General features: G+C 34.5%; 1 protein-coding gene across 1 annotated transcript; it reads left to right on the top strand.

Annotated features, from left to right (window-relative positions):
- The first annotated feature begins 856 nt into the window (after nt 1–856).
- LOC120414525 (uncharacterized protein YdcI) lies at nt 857–17331 on the top strand. The gene is made up of 5 exons (XM_052706837.1): nt 857–1317; nt 1374–1503; nt 1612–2884; nt 9698–10180; nt 16161–17331. The coding sequence occupies exons 1-5, from the start codon at nt 1106–1108 to the stop codon at nt 17024–17026; spliced, it is 2964 nt and encodes a 987-aa protein (XP_052562797.1). The 5' UTR covers nt 857–1105; the 3' UTR covers nt 17027–17331.
- The last annotated feature ends 710 nt before the right edge of the window (nt 17332–18041 follow it).

Raw genomic sequence — 18041 nt, 5'->3', positions numbered from 1 at the left:
TCGCCGAGAAATTAAAAATGAGAGTGTGTGCAACATGGAGTTAAACTTTCTGTGCAGTTGCTGTGAAGCTTTCCATGGCACTTCGAAAAGTTTAACTCCATGTTGCACGCACACACTCTCACTTTTAATTTCTCGATAGTTTTCCAACGGAAAAATATTTTGAAATTCAAAGTAGGTCCACTTTGATTTAAAAAAAATTATACATTCTACTATGATTTGCCAATGCGTAAAGCAATGCGTACTTTTATCCCAACACACGAAACTTTTGCCTTAACAGGATTTTTTGTTTTGTGTGTATAAGGCTTTCTAGTCAGAAATTTACCAACACATTCAAAGTATATTTACATGACAGCTGGGCGTTTGTTTGCATCAGGTATCCTATCTCTTTCTAGCAATTTTTTTTTGTCAAGCGACTTCTAGCTGGTTTATTTGACTGACTGCCCGATATGTCAGCCAACATACTTCTCAGGGCTGTGACAGCTACAGCTCGATCATTGTTTGCATCAGGACACTGTGACGAGGAGTTCGTCATTTTTGAGTTAAATTATATTTTTTTCACTGGGCCTAGAAAGCCTTATTAAAATATTTAATAAACAATTGCATCATATAGTTTTTTGCGAAAGATATTTAGCGAAACACAAAGATTACTACAGTAAACATTCAAAAAGCTAGTATTTTATTTAATTTTAATTAAGGATACCTACATCCCACAACACAACTGACTGAAACCAATTAACCGTGTAATTTTTTTTCGCAGATTTTCGGATATCTGTACAACCACACGCGCAGATCAATCAAGTGCAATCACAGATCGATTGTCATTCGTGCTGGCAACTTTTCTGTGCAAAACGTCAAAAGGCGGCAACAAAAACGCGAGCCGGCGGTTTTTCGCAAACATCGGTGAAAATTTTAATATTTCATGAAAAAAAATCCAATATTTTCCCTTTAAATTAGTGAAAAAGTGCTCGCATCGTCATATTAAACCCGTCGCGCGTAATTCTCCCCCAAAAAAGTGCCCGCTATCCGTCGCGTCCCGCGCTCCTGTGCCATAACTCGGAAAATTTTCTAGATTTCAGCAAGTTTTTTTTTGTTGTTCCGCGGAACGATGACAACCCGTGCCCGGCGGGCCGCAACGCGCGCCCCCATCGTCATCGACTCGGGCTCCAGCTCGGAGGACGAAGCGAGCGACCCGGAGGGCATCTTCGCGAGTCCGGATGTGAAACCGAGGAAGGGGGCGAAGAAGAAGGCGGTGGCGCCGCGGAAGCGGGGCACCTCCGCCGGAAGTGACGACGATGTCGACTTTGGCACGAAGGAGAAGTGAGTATTTTGGGAAGATGGCACTTGAGACGAATTTTAAACTTGTTTTTGTTTAGGAAAAGTCCGGTGAAGAGAAAGGCGCCGGCCAAGGCCGCCGGAAGTCCGGCCAAGAAGAAGGTCAAGGCGGAACCGAAGCCGAAGGCGCCGAGGAAGCCACGGGAACCGAAGGCGCCGAAGGAGCCAAAGGCGCCGAAGGAGCCAAAGGCGCCGAAGGAGCCAAAGGCGCCGAAGGAGCCAAAGGCGCCGAAGGAGCCAAAGGCGCCGAAGGAGCCAAAGGCGCCGAAGGAGCCAAAGGCGCCGAAAGCGCCAAGGGCGACGGCGGCCAAGAGGGGGAGGAAAAAGGTAGTGGCGGAAGTGGTTCCGGAAGAGGGGGAGGAGGAGGTGAAACCGGAAGTTGAGGATGTTCCGAAGGAGGAACAGATGGAAACGGAGGAGGTTAAGGAGGAAAAGTTGGAAGAATCGGTTGTTGAGTTGGATGAAACAATTGAGGAAGTTCCGGAGGTGAAACCGGAACCGGTTAAGGAGGAATCGAAGAAGGAAGAGCCCAAACAGGTCGACGAAGTCGACACTCGTCGCAAGTACAAGAAGCGGGTCAGCATGACCGTGCGCGAGCAGTGGGACGACTTCGAACTGCTCGCAGAAATGCAAAATCTTGACCAGAAAACAGCTCGAACCATAATCCGGCTGTTCGAGGAGGAAAACACGATCCCCTTCATCTGTCGCTACCGGCGTGAGCTCATCGGGAACATGACTCCGGACGAGCTGCGCGACGTCAAGCTGGCCTACAACCAGATCCAGTCGATCAAGCTGAAGGCGGACACAATCATCAAGAATCTCGCCAAGGAGGAAAAGCTAACCGAAGACATCAAGCAGGACCTGCTCAGCGCCAAAACCGTCGACGAGCTGGACCACATGTACGCACCGTTCAAACCGGCCAACAAGGGTTCCCTCGCGGACCGCGCCAAAGCCCTCGGCCTCGACACCTTCGCCGAAGGCATCCTCATCGGCACCCTCCCGGCAATCGACCTCCCCGACCTCGTCAAACCCGACGTCGAAGGCCTGGAAACCGTCGAAAAGGTCGAAGAAGGCATCAAACATCTGATGGCGCACAACTTTGCCAAAAACACGGCCGTCCTCGAGGAAATCCGCCGCCTAATCGCCAAGTACGACATCACCCTGACCTCCGCCCAAGCCCCGAAATCCCGCACCAAAGAGTCCAACAACAACAAGGGCGGCGCCCAATCGTCAACCTCCCAAATCGGCGAGTTCGGCGTCATCAAGGGCAACATCGCCAGCCTCGGACGCATCCCGAAGAAGGTCGACGAGCACAAGTACGAGAATTACTTTAACTTTACGTGCGCCACCAAGTACCTGAGGCCGCACCAGATTCTGGCGATGAACCGCGGCGAGACGCAGAAGGTGCTGCAGGTGAAGCTGCAGTTTCGGGACAACGTGAAGGGGGATTTGTACTGGTTCTTGAAGCGGGAGTACCTGCAGGAGGGGGAGCACTCGCGGAAGAGGACGGAGTTGTTCGAGGCGTCGTTTGATGAGGCGTTTACGAAGAAGTGTGAGTATTGGTTGTTTTTCATTGACTCTTCAATACTCAAACTCCTTAATTATTTTTTTTAAAGCTTCAACGCATTGATATAAAACTACAAACAGGAGCGTTTGGTACGGTATGTCCACGCATCCTTCCTCCCCTGTAGAGTCTGTGAAATGTGATCCGTTCTCAGAATTCCTCTGCGGTTAACACAACGCGGTAGGGCTGGCCGCTTAATTTTTGTGTTACATTTTCGGGTGTTCTCGGATGTACTGCAATTATTAAGAAAAGTGCTTTGGGCGTAATCTAATCTCAAGACTTTCCAGCATGCTTTCATCGGACTGGCTGCGTTGATTTTTGAGTTCTTCAAAATTTACAAAAAAAAAAAATTCAAATTTATTCAATTCTTAAAATTTTTATTTTTGAATCCCGTATTTTTTATATTCTTTGATAACTACATTTCTTATCCTTCAAATATAGAATAACGAGCCAAACATTTCATTAGGGCACAACACTGAAAACCGCGGTGCGAAAAAATCGCTTGCGAAAAGTGGACAGATTTTTCAATTCCTATTTGCAAAAAAAAAGCTTGAAAGATGGCATTTTACTGATCATTCCATAAAATACATAATTTCCCTCAACTCTGATTTAATGCTTTTAAATTTGTGTTTGCTTTCACAATAAAACTCACAATTTAAAATAATCTCATTGGGCCCTTTGAATTTTCCAACTGTTGTTCATAAAGGAGGTTTTGGACTATGACAAACAAACAAATCGCACTTTTTTGTGTTTGACAGTTTGCCAAACTCGCAAACAAAGCCAAATGTATGCAGGCTGACGTTTCTGCAAACAAACTGTCAAAAAGTTTGTTTGTTTGTTTGTTTGCCATAGTCTAATACCTCCTTAATGGGTATTTTCCCAAAGCAATTTAGGAGAGAACAGTAAAGGCACAGAAGAGCTGTCACCTGATTATTGTTTTGAATGCTGATTATAGGCCCTTTTATTTGAATGGAAATAACGAGGAGCCAGTGATAACTTTGATAATTGTTGAAGTTTAAGTTTTCGTCTTTTTAAACGAAGGTGATACGGACCTCAGAAGGAACGCGGTCAAAAAAATGGCGAAATTCAAAAATTCTAAATCTTTTTCTAATTTAAAAAAATCAGAAATTCTACAATTCTGACCTTAGTTTTTTTTTTTTGTATGAATCACAAATTATTAAACACTAAAAATCCTAAATTCTTTTTTTTAATTCCAGCCGCCATCTTAAATTACGAAAAATCTCGTAGCTTTGGAGCGTTTTGGAATCAAAGCAAAGTAAAAATATAAATTTCGTGTTTAGATTTTCCGGAGGGAAACTTAGGCGAGAATTTTGGATAATCGAGTACGAACTGTATTTTTTTTATTCAAATCCTAAGTTTTTCTTATTAATAGAATTTTTGAGTTTATAAATTTCATATGTTGAGTATTTCTCTACGAAATCGGCTGATTTCGACCATTTTTATTTTATCAAAAAATCTCGAAAATAAAAAAAAAACGTATTTTGGGAAATTGAGTTTCAGTGAAAAAAAAGTTGATAAAAAAATAAGCAATTTTTTTCCGTGTACATATTTTTTTCTCAAAAGTTCTCAACAATACCTACAACTTTGCCGAAGACACCAAATTGATAAAAAAAATCACTCAAAAGTTACAGCTGTTTGAATATTTACGTACCATTTTTGCATGGACAGCTGCCAAAATTGTATGGAGAGTTGTATGGGTGAACCAATGACACAACAGCGCTTCTTTGGTCATAGGGAAGGCCCCCCCACAAAGTTTGAGCCAAATCAAAAAATACAAATAAAATCCATTTCCGATTTTGGTAGCAAATTGGTCTGAGTTAAAAAAAATTAAAATAAAAAAGAAAAAAATCAAAATTTAGATGGATTACAAATTTTCAGTAAATTTTCAACTCTATTTGTATGTTTTTTTGTTTTGCTCTCATTTACTTTTAAAATCAATAATAATGCGTTGATTCATGCCTAGAAATGCTAAAAGTTTATAAAACTGTTTAGTAATAACATTAAAAATTTCAAAGAATAAAAAAATTTCGAAAAATATAACATAAAATTTAAAAATAAAAAAAAATCAAATTCTAAAAATTTTAAAAATAAACATTCAAAAACCAAATATTAAAAATTCCGAATTTTTAAATTATGTTTTTCAAATTGATAATGTTTTTATCTGTTTGAATTTGTTGAAGATTTAAGATTTTTTAAATTTTTAATCCTTCTAAATTTTTTTTTTCGTTTTTATTTTAATTTTTTTTAAATTAAAACAATTCGCTACCAAAATCGGAAATGGATTTTATTTGTATTTTTTTATTTGGATCACACTTTGTGGGAGGCCTTCCCTATGACCAAAGAAGCTATTTTGTGTCATTGGTTCACCCATACAACTCTACTTAAAAAAACAGATAAAAAAAACAGATAAAAAATTATCAATTTGAAAAACATAATTTTACAACTTTTGAATTTTTAATATTTAGCTATTGAATTTTTTTTTTATTTTTAGAATTTTATTTTTTTTGTATTTTAATATTTCTTCATTTTTGATTTTATATTTTTTTTAAATTTGTGAATTTTTAAATTTCATGTTAAATTTTTCGAATTTTTTTTATTCTTTGGAATTTTTAATATTATTAAACAGTTTTATAAACTTTTAGCATTTCTAGTCATGAATCAACGCATAATTATTGATTTAAAAAGTAAATGAGAGCAATAAAGATAATGATAAAAGATAATTAAAATAATGTAAATCACAAAATCAGACATTTTTTAATTCTAACATTCAAAAAAAACAGAGGTCTTAAAATCAGAATTTTATAAATTTAAATATTAAAAAAAAAATTGAAAAATCAAAATGGAGGTATTTAAAAATTCTCAGATTTAGAAACTAATAGATTTCCCAATAAAAAAATTCAAAAAAATCAGAATTTATTAAAAAAAAAATTTATTGGAAAAAAAATTAAAATTACATAAATACAAAAAAAAGGTTTTTTTTTACAATTTTATTATTTAAAAGCTTAAAAATTCAAAAATTAATATATCAAAAATATAAAATTAAAATATAAATACAATTCGTTCTCGAAAATTCGAAGTCCTCGCAAAAGTTTTTCTTCGGATAATCGATTTTTTTTAAATAATATTGTTGTTTCTACATGGTTTTATTTTTCTTTCAATTTTTATTAGGCCGTTGCAAATTTTTTTCAAAGTTTATGTCGCCCCTCCCCCCTTATTAAAAATTTGTCCGAAAAATCAGAGGGCAATAAATATTTTTTCAAAAAACTTCAAAATTTTAATAAAAATAAAAGTTAATTCAACTGAAAACAATCTAAAATGCATTTTTCAGCATTGATAATCATTTTTAGCATGTTTGGGCTGGATTCAAAATATTTTGATTTTTTTATGAAATTCCAATGCACAGCATCGCAAAAACTTTTTTTTCTCAAAAAAAAATAAATTTTCGTAAATACGTACCGTAAAACGGGGTGACTTTGATAGGTTTGCGATTTTTCCGCAAAATGAAGAGTACAATTAAATTTGTACGGAATTGTTTAGAATCATACTGACCTGACCGTGGTAGAGAAGTGTTCAAAGTATCTCAGAAAGAACTTTTCATAAAATTTTGAAAAGTTTAAAAAATTAGTTAACTATACTTAAGAAAATGTTGATAAAAGTTATTATTTTAAACTTCTCAAAGTGTCATGATTTTCTCAATGAACATGATTTTGAATCGAAAAACGGAATTCACTTTCGGATTCTTTGGACAATTTTCCACTAGAAGAAGAAAAATAAGTTTTTAAATAATTAATAATATGTGTTTTTGAAACACAATTGAAAAAAATCTCCAAATTTATAGGCAATTTCAGTTGAACACATTTCATGTAAAATGTGAAAACTTTTTATTCGTGCTTCGAATTCAGTATAAAATACAATATAAATCAGTAATTTTATAAACAAAACTAGTTTCTACAAATTTCACGCCAAATTTCGTCTTTTTGACAATTTTTATTTTATATGTATTTTGTTGTATTGTATTTTGTTGAAAAGCTTATAAACTTAGTTAGCTAAATATTAACATTGATTTTTTTTTTCTTGAAAACTATATCAGCTACTTTAGTGATGGTACATTTAGCATACAAATAAAATTTAAACATCTTAAATATGATTTTAAAAAGAATAACTATGACTATAAGTCACCCCGAAATTGAAACTAAGAATTTTTAACGTAACTATTTTTCTAAACATTATTGAAAAAACTTTTTTTCCAAAATAGTGCATAGACTTTGTGTGGCCTACCCCAGTACATGTTTTAAAAATAAAAATCTTGAGAAAAACATTACCTGTTGCAGGGTTGTTACAGACGGCGCGGATCGCGCGGATTTGCTGGATAATTTTGCTCAGGCGCGGATTTCGCGCGGATAGCAATTTTGATAAACAAAAAAAATTGAGAACGATAGAATTTCTTTCAAATTACAAAGGAAAATATTACTAGGAATTAAATAAATTTAATCTTTTTCGTTGAGTGCGAAAACATCAATTTCTAAGAAGTAATTATTGAAGAATATTTCTGGAGTTTTTTTTGAAAAGGACCAATAAACCAAATTTTCAGTTTTTGCTTTTTGGGTGTTTTTCAATACCCCTGACTCAAGGCGGTTCTAAAAACACCCAAAAAGCAAAAACTGGAAATTTGGTTTATTGGACCTTTTCAAAAAAACTCCAGATTTTCTTCTTAAAATTATTGATTTTTTTTCTTAATACGAAACTTTTAAATAATCTTCAAGGAGCGATTTTTTTTAATGTATTGAGATTTGTTATAGAAATTTAACATAACATTACAACTCATTATTTTTAAAACATCTGCTTAACAATTCAAATAAATACCAATTTTATTAAAATCAAAATAACAAAATCCGAATAATCAAAATTTAAAGCTATGAAACTTTTTTGATTTTCAATGTTTTTTCAATATAAAAATTTAAATTTTCAAATTTTTGATTTATTGAAAAAAAAAATCTGTTGCCACTCTGATTCAGGTAGAATTAATTCTGCTCCCAATTATCACAACATGATGAAATCCACTTAGAAATCTGCTAAAATCTTCGTCTGAAAGCGAATTTTTTAAATCAATAAATTATAAAATTATAAAATTATAAAATTATAAAATTATTAGATTATTAGATTATTAAATTATTAAATTATTAAATTATTAAATTATTAAATTATTAAATTATTAAATTATTAAATTATTAAATTATTAAATTATTAAATTATTAAATTATTAAATTATTAAATTATTAAATTATTAAATTATTAAATTATTAAATTATTAAATTATTAAATTATTAAATTATTAAATTATTAAATTATTAAATTATTAAATTATTAAATTATTAAATTATTAAATTATTAAATTATTAAATTATTAAATTATTAAATTACTAAATTATTAAATTATTAAATTATTAAATTATTCAATTATTAAATTATTAAATTATTAAATTATTAAATTATTAAATTGTTAAATTATTAAATTATTAAATTATTAAATTATTAAATTGTTAAATTATTTAATTATTTAATTATTCAATTATTCAATTATTAAATTATTCAATAATTCAATTTTTAAATTATTGTTTTTTTTGCCATTTTCTTAGTTCGGATCATTTTCGGAGTCTTATTTTAGTTTAGAGAAATTTAGCGAAGAAAATAATAGAAATTTCGTGTTTCGATTTTCCAGAGTAAAGATTTGGCGAGAATTACCAAGTACTAAATCCCTAGATTTTATAATTTGGTAATTTATTTTATGGTTTTAAATTTTTTAAATTTTCGAATTCAAATTTTTTTCCTGAATTTGTTTTTAAAGCAATAATATTTAAAGTGTTGTAAAAAATTCTCATATTGTTTCAGAAATGGCGAAAAAGGTTCCATTTGGTACAGGAATCCACAACTGATGAACGGTACTGATCCAAATGCCTTCTGTATTATTCTTTTTTCGTTTAAAATTTCATTCATTATGTTGCTCTCTTCTATATTTGTCGCGATATTTTTTATATGGTGCGGATTTCGCGCGGATTGGGTTTTGGGGTCGGCGCGGATCTGGCGCGGATTTTTTCTCGACTTTTCCGTAACAACCCTGCGTGTTGGAAAATACTCCAAAAACAAATTGAAATCCTATCAAAGTCACCCCGGTTTACAGTAGATATTTTAGAAACTAATGAGTTCAAAACAACTGGACAGGTGTAAAATGCATTTTAAAACACTTTTTGTTGAAACCACGGCTTGTAAGTTCAATTCTTAAACTTTTTATTTTGGTCAGAGGCGAAGGACATAAACTTCATAAAATATTTGCAACGGCCTTAGATTTTTTTCTAAATTATTAGTTATAAATTCTTAAATTTTCGTTTAATTTGTAATCATTACTTGTTATTTTATGCATATATTTTTCTATTATTATAACTTTATTCAGCTGGTATTGAACAAACTAAAAAAAGAAGGGAAAGCATGATCTTTGGGCTCTCTAGAATTTTCCAAAAATATTATTGGATTTTGTGAAATGTGAGCCGTTCACAGAATCCTCTTTGCGGTAAACAAAAGGCAGTAGGGCTGACCGCTTTTATTTTAGTAATACAGTACTCGTTCGATAAGTGGGCTTTGACGTTTGTCTGCTTTTTCACTGGTTTGCGGCCCAACTATCAAGCGCCCAGTTACCGAACAAGTACTGTAAAATAAATGAAATGTATAAATTTAAAAAAAATATAAATTCATTAATTTATTGCTCTTTTCTCCTTTCCCACACAGTGGTCCCCCTGATGACCCGCACCGTCCGCTCGGACCTCACAAAGCGCGCCGAAAAGGCCTCCGTCGAGGTGTTTGCCAACAATCTGAAGCAGCTGCTCCTCACCGCTCCCGTCAAAGGCGAAAAGATCCTCGGCATCGATCCGGGCTTCGCCAATGGCTGTAAGCTTGCGCTAATTTCCGAGTGCGGCGAACTGCTCGATACGGCCACCGTTTATCCGCACATTGGAGGCGAACGGTCCAAGGTGGCGCCGGGGATCATTTCGAACCTGATGCGGAAGCACGAGTGTGGGTTGATTGCCCTGGGGAATGGGACGGCCTGCCGGGAGACGGAGTCGATGCTGTCGTACATGATGGACGAGGGGATTCTGGATAAGAGGCAGGTGCGGTATTGCGTCGTGCCGGAGCAGGGTGCGTCGATTTACTCGTGCTCGGAGGTGGCCAAGAAGGAGTTTCCCAAAATGGACGTGAATTTGATTAGTGCTGGTGAGTTGTTGAGGGACGCTTCTAGTCGTAAAAGGGGTTACTATGTTAAATCTTTTAATGTGATAAAGTTTTTCTGCGAAAAAAGTGGATTTCCCTCAAATTTCTTGAACAAAGTACATGATATTTTCGATTTTCTCTGAAAGAGCACACGATTTTGAACCGTGAAATAACGCAAAAGTGATGAAAATACATATGGGACATTTGTGCGAACAGAGGCAGCATTGACAAATAACGACTGACAACCGAGAAAGTTTTAATGTGTCCAACACTTGTTTAAAAAATTAAAAAAAATTAAATTAAAAAAAATAAATTTGAGAATTTTTGAAATCTCTAAAAATTATAAAAATAATTTTAATGAAATTCAAGAGATTTCCAAAATAAAAAAGGTCAAAAAATCTTAATTTTTTAAGACAGTTTTTTTTAAATAAAGGTGTTTGTAAACATTTTTCAAAAACGATCCAAAAAATCAGGAGACAAATGATTTTTTTTAAGTTTCCAAATTTCATTGTAATTTTAAGTGAATCAATCAGCAGAAAATGTATGATTTAAAATTGTGTGAGTTTTAGTGAATTTTCAATATACAGTACTGCAAAAACTTTTTTTTTACACAAAAAAATATTGTCGTGGAAAAACTTCCATTTTTTATATTAATTGTTTCAAAGGGAGCGTTCTTTTATTACGTAACGCAAAAAAAAGGATTTTTGGACCCCAACCATACCCCCTCCTCCAACCTCGTAACAAAATGTCCATGCCCCCAAAGGGCACAAAGGGGGTAGGGGGGGGGGGGTAAATTTTGGCTGGTTTAAGCGTGACGTACTTTATGGATGAAGCCTTACTGCTATATAATGCATTTTTTCAATCAAATTTAGAAATATTTGCATCTGCCTTAAAAATATTTCATAAATTTCAAAACATTATAAATTTCAAAATTAAAGTTTTTTTAAAATAAAAAATACTTAAGTTATTTGTTTTTTATTTAATAGGTTTCCAAATTTCGAAAAAAAAACCAAAGGTTTTTTTGAATACATTTTTTTTAATTTATAAAAATGTTTTTTTTTATATGAATATGATTTTAACAATATCTGTGTTTTATTTAGAATTTAAACGAACTAAATCATAAAGTTTTAAAATGTTAAGAACCAAGGTTTACAGGATTATCGATAAAATTATCGAGGTTCGAAACGAACGAAAATTTATCGTTATCGTTATTTCGATAATTCTATCTACGATAATCTTATCGCCGATAATGGACGACAAATCATTTTTAAAAACTGTTTTCAAATCGACTTAATTCAACCTCGTGCTGTAGCTGTCACAGCCCTGCGAAGAATGTTGGCTGGCATATCGGGTGGTCAGTCAAAAAAAACCAGCTAGGAGTCGCATGACAAAAAACTTTTGCTAGAAAGAGATAGGAAACCTGATGCAAACAAACGTCCAGCTGAAATTCTTTAAATGTGTTGGTAAATTTCTGACTAGACAGCCTTATATGGCAAATTATGAAAATTTGAGTACTTTTGAAAAAATACGGTATTTTGTGAACCATTTTTGCTATAATTTAAAAAAAATATATTTTTAGTGAAAGCATTGAAAAATTTACATGATATGGTTGAATTCAGGAAGGTGCTGTGTCCTATCCCTCGCCTAGACCAGACCAAAATCCATGATAAAGCTGACAGACCAAATCTGTCAGACCAAGACTGTCAGACCAACGAGCAAAAAGTAAACAATCTTGGTCTTCGACGTAGGTGCACACAAATCAACAAAAGAAAATTTGAAAAAGATTTTATTTTTCCAATTCAATGACTGGGTTTGGACTGCAAAATTGAATGGACGTCAGAAAATGATTAAAAAGTGCGGCGTCCTGTACACCGACAATTAAATAAGCAGTTAAAAGCCTTATTCTTCCACTTTAATTTTTGATCGCGTTTTCGGTTTACACCTGAACAATCTTGAAATTATTTACATATACTGATTTGTGATTCCTCTCTTTCCACCATTCCCTTGCAGCTCGATCATTGTTTGCATCAGGACACTGTGACGAGGAGTTCGTCATTTTTTAGTTAAATTATATTTTTTTCACTGGGTCTAGAAAGCCTTATGGGTATAGGCCCCCAAAACCAAAGCTAAAAACTCTATTCGCCACCTACATTCGAGTAGGAGAACTTTGGTGCAAGGTTACGTTTACGGTTTTGCGCGATAAGTGCAATGGGGAGTGAAAACTATTCTAAGATTTTTTAAAAGAAATTGATTGAAAAGTTAACAGGAGGTAAGAAATAAAAAGTTCTATCGACTGACTTTTTGATTTTTTTGCTAAGTTGCCTTTTTCATTGAAAATTCTGAGATCCGGATTGAAAACGCGAGAATGAGGTTAGATTGCTAATTTTGAAAATCAATCTAATTATAATTTTCAGGCAGATCTTTGCTTTTATGGTAGAAGTGACCTTAAAAAATAATTGTCCACTTGAATAATCTACATTCTCAATTAATTAGTTATGTTTTGGTTGATTAAAACATTCCCTTATTTTGAATCAGATAATGAACAGGTTAAATCGACCATCACAAAAATATTTTTGTTTATATCAATTAAGCTATTTATTTCTTACCGATTTTATGATGAAATAAAACAATTTCAAATTTCAAACCAATTTACTGCCGTTCTACGCATAGTTGTGCCATGTCATTTTTGGTCGATTTTGACATTTTGTCATTTTTAGGTTCAGTTTGACATTTACTTTTCGAAAAACACATAAATTCTAGTACTTTCTTCGGAAACTTATTGAAAACAACACCAAGTCTGTTTGTCCCATCGTTGAACTTCTACGCATAATTGTCCTACCAAGAATTTTCATTCACGAAATTATCAGTTTTACGAAGTATTGTGTCTTGTTTATCTATTGTATAGCAAGAGGATTACAAAAAAGAGGGATAAACTGCTAACTGGGATGATTAGGGACTTATGGGGTAAATAGGGTCCGAAAGGACAATTATGCGTAGAAACACAAAAAACGGTCGAAAAATTTTAATCGCGTTTTTCTCAGTTGCACTTTTATGAACATGGGACAATTATGCGTAGAACGGCAGTTTACTCGCTGTAGGTTATAATGAAAACATCACCCCAAGTTTGAGCGCTCTCTAGTAGGGGGTAATTTTGACGTTTGATTGTCTATCAAGCGAAGAGAAATTTTGTATGCGTTTCACTTTATTAGAGTTTTTTTTTTTTTAAATACGTTTGAAATGTTTGAATACGGCAAATTTTTGACAATTTTAGCATTTTCGAAAAAATACGGTACTTTGTGAACAATTTAGAGTAACAACTTTGAAACTTACCGTAAACTGGGGTGTCATTGAAAGAAATTTGATTTGGCCACTAATTTTGATACATCCAATGTAACAGTCACATTTTTGCATATATGTTCGATAAAAAGCTGTCCCTTAATGCTTATATACTCAAAATTCTCAAAAATGTTTAGATATTAATTTGACGGGCATTTGAGAAACCTATCAAAGTCACCCCAGTTTACGGTACTGCATCTTTAAAAAAAAATGATTTCTTAATTTAACATGATATTATAACATTACAACATTATAACATTTTACTTAAGGGGTTACATACATGTAAATCGTCAAAAATTTCTGAGGTTGTTATGAGCACACATTTAGACTATTTTTTGCAGGGCAATAAAATATATATTTTCATCTATTAACAAAATAAATATGAAGACATTTTGATATACCTTTGCCGAGATATAACTATTTTAAGTTAGCAGTTTCAAAAAACGGGTGCCACGATATCTCAACACTGCTTAGACAAAAACGGCTCAAAATTTTGATGAAGACTCGTTTAACCGGCCCTGTGTGCATGACGAAGGCTGATTTTCAATAACGCGATTCTAAAAAAAGATAAAAATATTTTTATGTTTTTCATATAAAAAATCGCCAGTTTTTGATTTTTTTTTTATTTAAAAAAAGCAAAATTTTAAAATCAGGCTTCGTCATGCACACGGAATATGTCTTGAGAGCCTTCACCCCAAATTTCAGCCAATTTGGTCCATCCCATCTCGAGATAAATTATGAACTTAATTCGTCTCTTACTCAGTTCAGTCACGAAATATCTTCATGAAACGTTCAGGAGTGATTGAAAATCATCTTTTTAGTGAATTAAGTGAATTTTCTGTAATATGAAATTTTGTGATTTTCTACAACCCCTTAAATTAATCGATTTGAGAAATATTTCAAAATTGAATTATCGTCTATTAGAATTATAGAAATAATTTATATCGACTAACAACCTTGTTAAAAAAAAACATTTTTTTAAGAAAGCAATTAAAATACACATATTTAAAAAAAATTAACCCCTAAAAAATCTAAATTCAAAAAAAAAGTATTAAAAACATTAGGGTTTGAAAACTAATATATTCCAAAAACTCTATTATTTCTAAATCAAATCTGAAAAATATCAAAAAAATTCAAACGGTGTATTAAATTTGAAGAAAAATTCAAAGGATTTGAAAATTTTATAATGTTTATAGGTTTGATCAAAGATTTTTTTGTATTTATAAAAAAAAAGTTTAAAAGCAAAAAAAATAAAAAAAAGTATAAAAATTTAAATTACGAGCCATGGTTTTAACATTTTAGTGAAAATCGTGTTTCAAAATGCATTATACTGCCGTTTTACGCATAATTGTTCCATGTTCAAAAAAGTGCAACTGAGAAAAACGCTATTGAAATTTTTCGACCGGTTTCTGTGTTTCTACGCATAATTGTCCCGTGTCCCGGATTGGAAATTCATAAAAAAAATCAAATCATTTTTAAACAAGTTCAAATATACTTAATATGATTATCAATGCAGAAAAATGCATTTTAGATTGTTTTCAGTTGATTAGACTTCTATTTTCATGGAAATTTTCAAGTTTTTTGGAAAAATATATTTTTTGCCCCCTGATTTTTCAGACCAATTTTGAAGACTTTGAAAAATATTTGCAACGGCCTTATTAAAAATAACATTTTTGCAATTCCGTCGTGAAACTACTTATTTTTCCTGTCATTCTTGAACGACGAAATAGCCTACTTTTCTGTACCAAAAATAACAGAATCGTATAGGAACACTTTTCAAAATAAATGCTGAAAAGTTCTACTTTTCAGCACTGAAATGGGTGCTGAAAAGTTGAACTTTTCAGCACTTGTTTCGAAAAGTAACACTTTTCAACATTGTTTTGATTTAAACGATTTATTGACAAATACATGAAAATTTGACTTAAAATTTCACTCAATAGGTGCTTTTTGGAATTGCAAAAAATGTTGTATGGAACTCGTTGCAAAACTTGATTTTTTCAGCACTCGTCGTATTCATCCAACTCGGTGAACCTCGTTGGATAAATGTACGACTCGTGCTGAAAAAATCCTCTTTTTGCAACTTGTTGCATAAACTACTATTTCAAAGAAGTTTGAAGAATTTCAAAAACTAAAAGAAATCAATATCGCAAATAAAATTATTATTGATGTTAATTTTGAATAACAGTATTTTTTTTTTAAACTTCACAAATTTCTGAAAATATTACAATATTTATTATTATTTGGGGGACACCTAAGAGAAGTGGGGGTTGACGATTATCGACGAGTGTGCTAAAATATCATTTTCTATTGAAAATTTTCTAGCACTAAATAGCCATACTTTTCGACACTATTTTGGAGTTTTGGAGTGACACAAACCTGGTAGAAAATGGCTTGCTTAACACATTTTGGCCCAAAATGTACGTGCGACAAGATAGCACAAGCACGACGAAATAACATTCAAACGGGGGAAGCAAACGTTACACTGATAAAATCTAATACAAAGGATGTGTTCCAAAATTGCCAAAATTGTGATTTCAAAAAACTCAAATTTTGCGTTACGTAATAAAAGAACGCTCCCTTAATATTGACACTCCGATATTCTCAAATTATTTTCTAACAAGCACCTTTCCACTCTCTCCTCCCTCAGTTTCCATCGCGCGCCGCCTCCAGGACCCCCTCTGCGAGTACGTCAAGATCGAACCGCGCCACCTCGGCGTCGGCATGTACCAGCACGACATCAACGACAAGGTCCTCTCGGAAACGCTGGACGAAGTCGTCACCGAGTGCGTATCGTTCGTCGGCGTGGACATCAACACCGCCTCGGTCAGCCTGCTCAGCCGAGTCGCCGGACTGACTGCGAAACGGGCCGAGCACATCGTCAGCCACCGGACCAAGCACGGACCGTTCCGGAGTCGCGAGCAGCTGCTCAAGGTGAAGTTCGTCGGGGACAAGACGTTCACGCAGTGCGCCGGCTTCATCCGGATTGAACCGTTGACGGCCGGGATTCGCGAGTACAATCTGCTCGACTCGACCTGGGTCCATCCGGAGAGTTACGAGCTGGCCGAGGCGGTCATCGAGAAGACTGGGTTGTCCAACAAGGACATTGGCCGCGCGGATTTCATCCTGAAGGTGCGGGAATTCGCCTTCCGCACCAACAACGACGCCCTCGTCCGGATGTTCAACGTGCCGTTCGAGCGAATCGACTGCGTGCTGTCGGCGCTCCAGCGGGAACTCCTGCGCGATTACCGATCGGACCTGAACAAACCGCCGATGTTCAAGCAGGGCGTCACCTCGATGGCGGACCTGGCGGAGGGAACCGTCCTGACCGGGGCCGTCAACAACGTGACCGACTTTGGGGCGTTCGTGGACATTGGCGTTGAGACGAACGGGTTGATCCACCGCAGCAAGATGAACGGCAAGCGGGTCAACATTGGCGACCAGGTCGAGGTGACCGTCCTGTCGGTGGACGTGGGCAAGCGAAGGCTCGGGCTGCGGCTGGAGAAGATATTGTAGGGAGAGAAAGCAAGATGTACAAAAAGAAGCACGACGTTGGATTAAGAAGCATTTTGACTTTACTCATAGACCAGGTTTGGCAAACGAGACGGGCGTCGCCTCGTTCAATACTCGTTTCTCCGCTAAGGAAGAAGCAAAAAAAGAACAACATTTTAGACGATGATTCGATGAAGATTGTGTAGTTCTTCAAGTTCTTATCTGATCTAACTCATTACGCAGAAAGTTTAGTTCTAAAAAAAGGAAAAAGAAACGGTTGAATGTTTATGCATTTTTTTTTCTTTTCTCTTGTTTTATTTTTATGGTTCAATAAAAGTGAATTGAAAATAAATATCAAAATTTTTGTCTTTGTTATTGAGCGAGAATCAAGTGTCTCGGAAGGGGTAAGTAATAACGACTCATCAGTACTTTGCCGTTGGATAGATCAAGCTAAACAAATGAAAATGTCCTGCACCAAAACCGGAAATGGATTTTATCTATTTTTTTTTTTCAAATTGGTTAAAACTTTTTGAAGGCCTTCCTTATGACCGAAAAAGCAATTTTTCGTTGGTTCATCCATACAAGCAGGGTTGCCACGGGCGGCGCGGATTTGGCAAGGATTTGTTGGCTAAATTGGCCAAGCGCAGATTTCACGCGGATGGCGATTTTTGAAAAATAAAATGATTGAGATCGAGATCTACAAACTGACATGGCGGGCGCCGTTGGTGGCCAACGACTGTTACATATATGCAGCAGTTCTAGTTTTGATGATCTTGATGTTTTATCTTTTCGTCGCATTCATGCATGCTGTTGATAAGAGAGACATGATCAGATCGCTGAAGCGTATGATCGGTTGTGCTGATAGGTTATTACGGTTCTGTTCAGCAATGGAGAAAAACAACCATGGGTGGTCTCTCATGCTCAATAAAATGATTGAGGGGATATAATATCTTTCGAGTTATAAAGAAAACTTATATAGCTTAAAATCTCTTGAACTTTTAGAGGTTTTTTTTTAATTTAAACAAACCAAATTTTAAAT

This window comes from Culex pipiens, chromosome 1, assembly GCF_016801865.2.
Source record: "Culex pipiens pallens isolate TS chromosome 1, TS_CPP_V2, whole genome shotgun sequence".
NCBI classification, from domain to species: Eukaryota; Metazoa; Arthropoda; class Insecta; order Diptera; family Culicidae; genus Culex; species Culex pipiens.
The sequence above is the reverse complement of the archived record's forward strand: the minus strand, read 5'-3'. Positions and strand labels throughout refer to the sequence as shown.